At 63.8% G+C, this 2,749-nt stretch overlaps 1 protein-coding gene across 1 annotated transcript; it reads left to right on the top strand.

Moving 5' to 3' along the window:
* The first annotated feature begins 579 nt into the window (after window positions 1–579).
* Window positions 580–2,704, top strand: GRWD1 (glutamate rich WD repeat containing 1). Its single transcript, XM_042891200.1, has 3 exons — window positions 580–698; window positions 1,360–1,477; window positions 2,501–2,704. The coding sequence occupies exons 1-3, from the start codon at window positions 650–652 to the stop codon at window positions 2,691–2,693; spliced, it is 360 nt and encodes a 119-aa protein (XP_042747134.1). The 5' UTR covers window positions 580–649; the 3' UTR covers window positions 2,694–2,704.
* The last annotated feature ends 45 nt before the right edge of the window (window positions 2,705–2,749 follow it).

Raw genomic sequence — 2,749 nt, forward strand, 5'->3', positions numbered from 1 at the left:
GCCACCGCCACTGTGAGCCCAAAATGTCCTCCGTGTCCCCAAATGTCCCCAACGCGTCCCCGATGTTTCACCCCCCCCCGCCTCCATTTTTGTCCCTTTTTATCCCGTTTCCTCCCCTCGTGTCCCCGTGCGACGCTGTCTCGTCCTCAATTAAAGCTTTTGTAGCTCATCGCGGTGTTCATTACGCGCTAATTAAAGTCTTAATGAGCGCGGGGGGGGGGGGGTTGACTGCAGGCGCGTCCCCGTCGCTATGGCAACGGCGGCGACAAAATGGCGGCGGGGTCGGAAGCGGAGGGGCAAGAGGGCGGAAGTACGTAGAGCGGAACCGGAAGTACCTCTAAAGGAGAACTAAAAGAGCGTCTGCAGCAGAACCGGAAGTGTGTCCGGTGAAGGACCGGAAATGCATCTGAAGAAAGAGCGGAATCGTGCGGCACGTGTCCGGAAGTTGGTCGCACAGCGCCGGAAGTGGCAAAAAATGGCAGCGCGCAGCGGCGGCTCTGGGGCCACGCGGCTCCGGAGCTCCCGGGAACGGCGGAGGGGGCGGGGCCAGAGGGCGGGGCCAGCGCGGAGGGGGGCGGAGAGGACCGGAGAGGGGGAGGGGCGGGTTTACATCCCCGGTCGCGCCCCCCCGCCCGGTCCCGGCGAAGAAATGGTGGTGGACACCTCCGCCTATCGGCTGCTGCACCACGCGGGCACCGGTACGGCCGGGGGGCGATGTGGGGCGGCTCTTATTGGGCGGCTATGGGCGGTAATGGGGCTCTGTGAGGCCGCTATGGGGCTTTATGGAGCGGCTATGGGGCAGTAATGGGGCTCTATGGGGCGGTTGGGCGCCATTGTGGGGCTCCGTGGGGCGGTTATGGGCTCTATGAGGCGCTTTGGGGCTGTTCTGGGTCATTATGGGGGCTCTATGGGGCGGTAATGGGGCTCTATGGGGCGGTTGTGGGTCATTATGGGGCTCTATGGGGCGGTGTGGGTCATTATGGGGCTTTATGGGGTGGTTCTGGGGTTCTATAGGGTGGTTATGGAGTGGTTATAGGGCCCTATGGGGCGGTTATGGGGCTCTATGGGGCGGTTATGGGGCTCTATGGGGCGGTTATGGGTCACTATGAAGCTCTATGGCTTACTGTGGGTCTCTATGGGGTGGTTATGGGGCTCTATGGGGCAGTTATGGCGCTTTATAGGGTTTTTGTGGGGCTCCATGGAGATCAGTGGGGCAGTTGTGGGGCTCAGTGGGGCTGTTAGGGGATCCTGTGGGGCACCTGAGTTACTTATGGGGCGCTGTGAGGCACTACAGAACGCTGTGGGTCGCTTATGGGGCTCTGTGGGTCACTTATGGGGCGCTATGGGGCTGCCCCACAGGAGCCCCGTGCCTCAGCCTGGACGTTGTGAGGGACGATTTGGGGGACGACCGTGAGACGCTGCCGCTGTCGGTGCTGCTCTGTGCTGGGACTCAGGCAGCCACGGCGCAGGGCAACAGGTGGGGCGCCCCATAGATGTGTGGGGCAGGACCCATAGGTGGGGCTGGGACCCGTGGATGTGTGGGGCAGGGAGCCGTGGGGCCCCATAGATGTGTGGGGTGGGACCCATAGGTGGGGGCTGGGACCCATGGATGTGTGGGGCAGGGAGCCGTGGGGCCCCATAGATGTGTGGGGCGGGACACATGGGGGGGGCTGGGACCCATGGATGTGTGGGGCAGGGAGCTGTGGGGCCCCATAGATGTGTGGGATGGGACCCATGGGTGGGGCTGGGACCCATGGATGTGTGGGGCAGGGAGCCGTGGGACCCCATAGATGTGTGGGATGGGACCCATGGGTGGGGCTGGGACCCATGGATGTGTGGGGCAGGGAGCCGTGGGACCCCATAGATGTGTGGGGCGGGACACATGGGGGGGGCTGGGACCCATGGATGTGTGGGGCAGGGAACCGTGGGGCCCCATGGATCTGTAGGGCAGGACCCATTGATGGGGATTGGGACCCATGGATGTGGTGCAGGGAACCGTGGGATCTGTGGGGCATCTGTGACCCATGGATGTGGGGCAGGACCCATAGGTGGGGGTGGGACCCATGTATGTGTGGGGCAGGCCCTATGGATGTGTGGGGCAGGGAGCCATGGGACCCCATAGATGTGTGGGGCAGGACCCGTAGGTGGGGCCAGACTCACAGATCCATGGGGCCAGACTCACAGATCCATGGGGCCAGACCCACAGATCTATGGGGCCAGACCCACAGATCCATGGGGCCAGAGCCACAGACCCATGGGGCCAGACCCACAGATCTATGGGGCCAGACCCACAGATCCATGGGGCCAGACCCACAGATCTATGGGGCCAGACCCACAGATCCATGGGGCCAGAGCCACAGACCCATGGGGCCAGACTCACAGATCCATGGGGCCAGAGCCACAGACCCATGGGGCCAGACTCACAGATCCATGGGGCAGACCCACAGATCTATGGGGCAGACCCACAGATCTATGGGGCCAGACCCACGCTTTCCCGCAGGCTGATGGTGCTGAAGATGCAGAACCTCCATGGGCCGCGGCGCCGTGGGGCCGACAGCGCCGACAGCGACAGCGACGACAGCAGCGAGGAGGAGGAGGAGGATGAAGAGCGGAGCCCCCAGCTGCACCTCGCCATCATCCCCCACTACGGCGCCATCAACCGCGTGCGGGTACTGAGCCACAGCGCCCCATAGATGTGTGGGGCTGACCCATAGTGCCCCCACAGTGCCCCATAGATGTGTGGGGCTGA

This window comes from Lagopus leucura, unplaced genomic scaffold (genome assembly GCF_019238085.1).
Source record: "Lagopus leucura isolate 7727_CA_CO unplaced genomic scaffold, USGS_WTPT01 28992-0_obj-0_obj, whole genome shotgun sequence".
Lineage (NCBI taxonomy): Eukaryota > Metazoa > Chordata > Aves > Galliformes > Phasianidae > Lagopus > Lagopus leucura.

Coding starts and splice junctions, on each gene's coding strand:
- GRWD1 (XM_042891200.1), top strand. CDS start 650: ATGGTGGTGGACACCTCCGCCTATCGGCTGCTGCACCACGCGGGCACC. Junction 699..1,359: donor GCTGCACCACGCGGGCACCG/GTACGGCCGGGG, acceptor GCTGCCCCACAG/GAGCCCCGTGCCTCAGCCTG. Junction 1,478..2,500: donor GCCACGGCGCAGGGCAACAG/GTGGGGCGCCCC, acceptor GCTTTCCCGCAG/GCTGATGGTGCTGAAGATGC.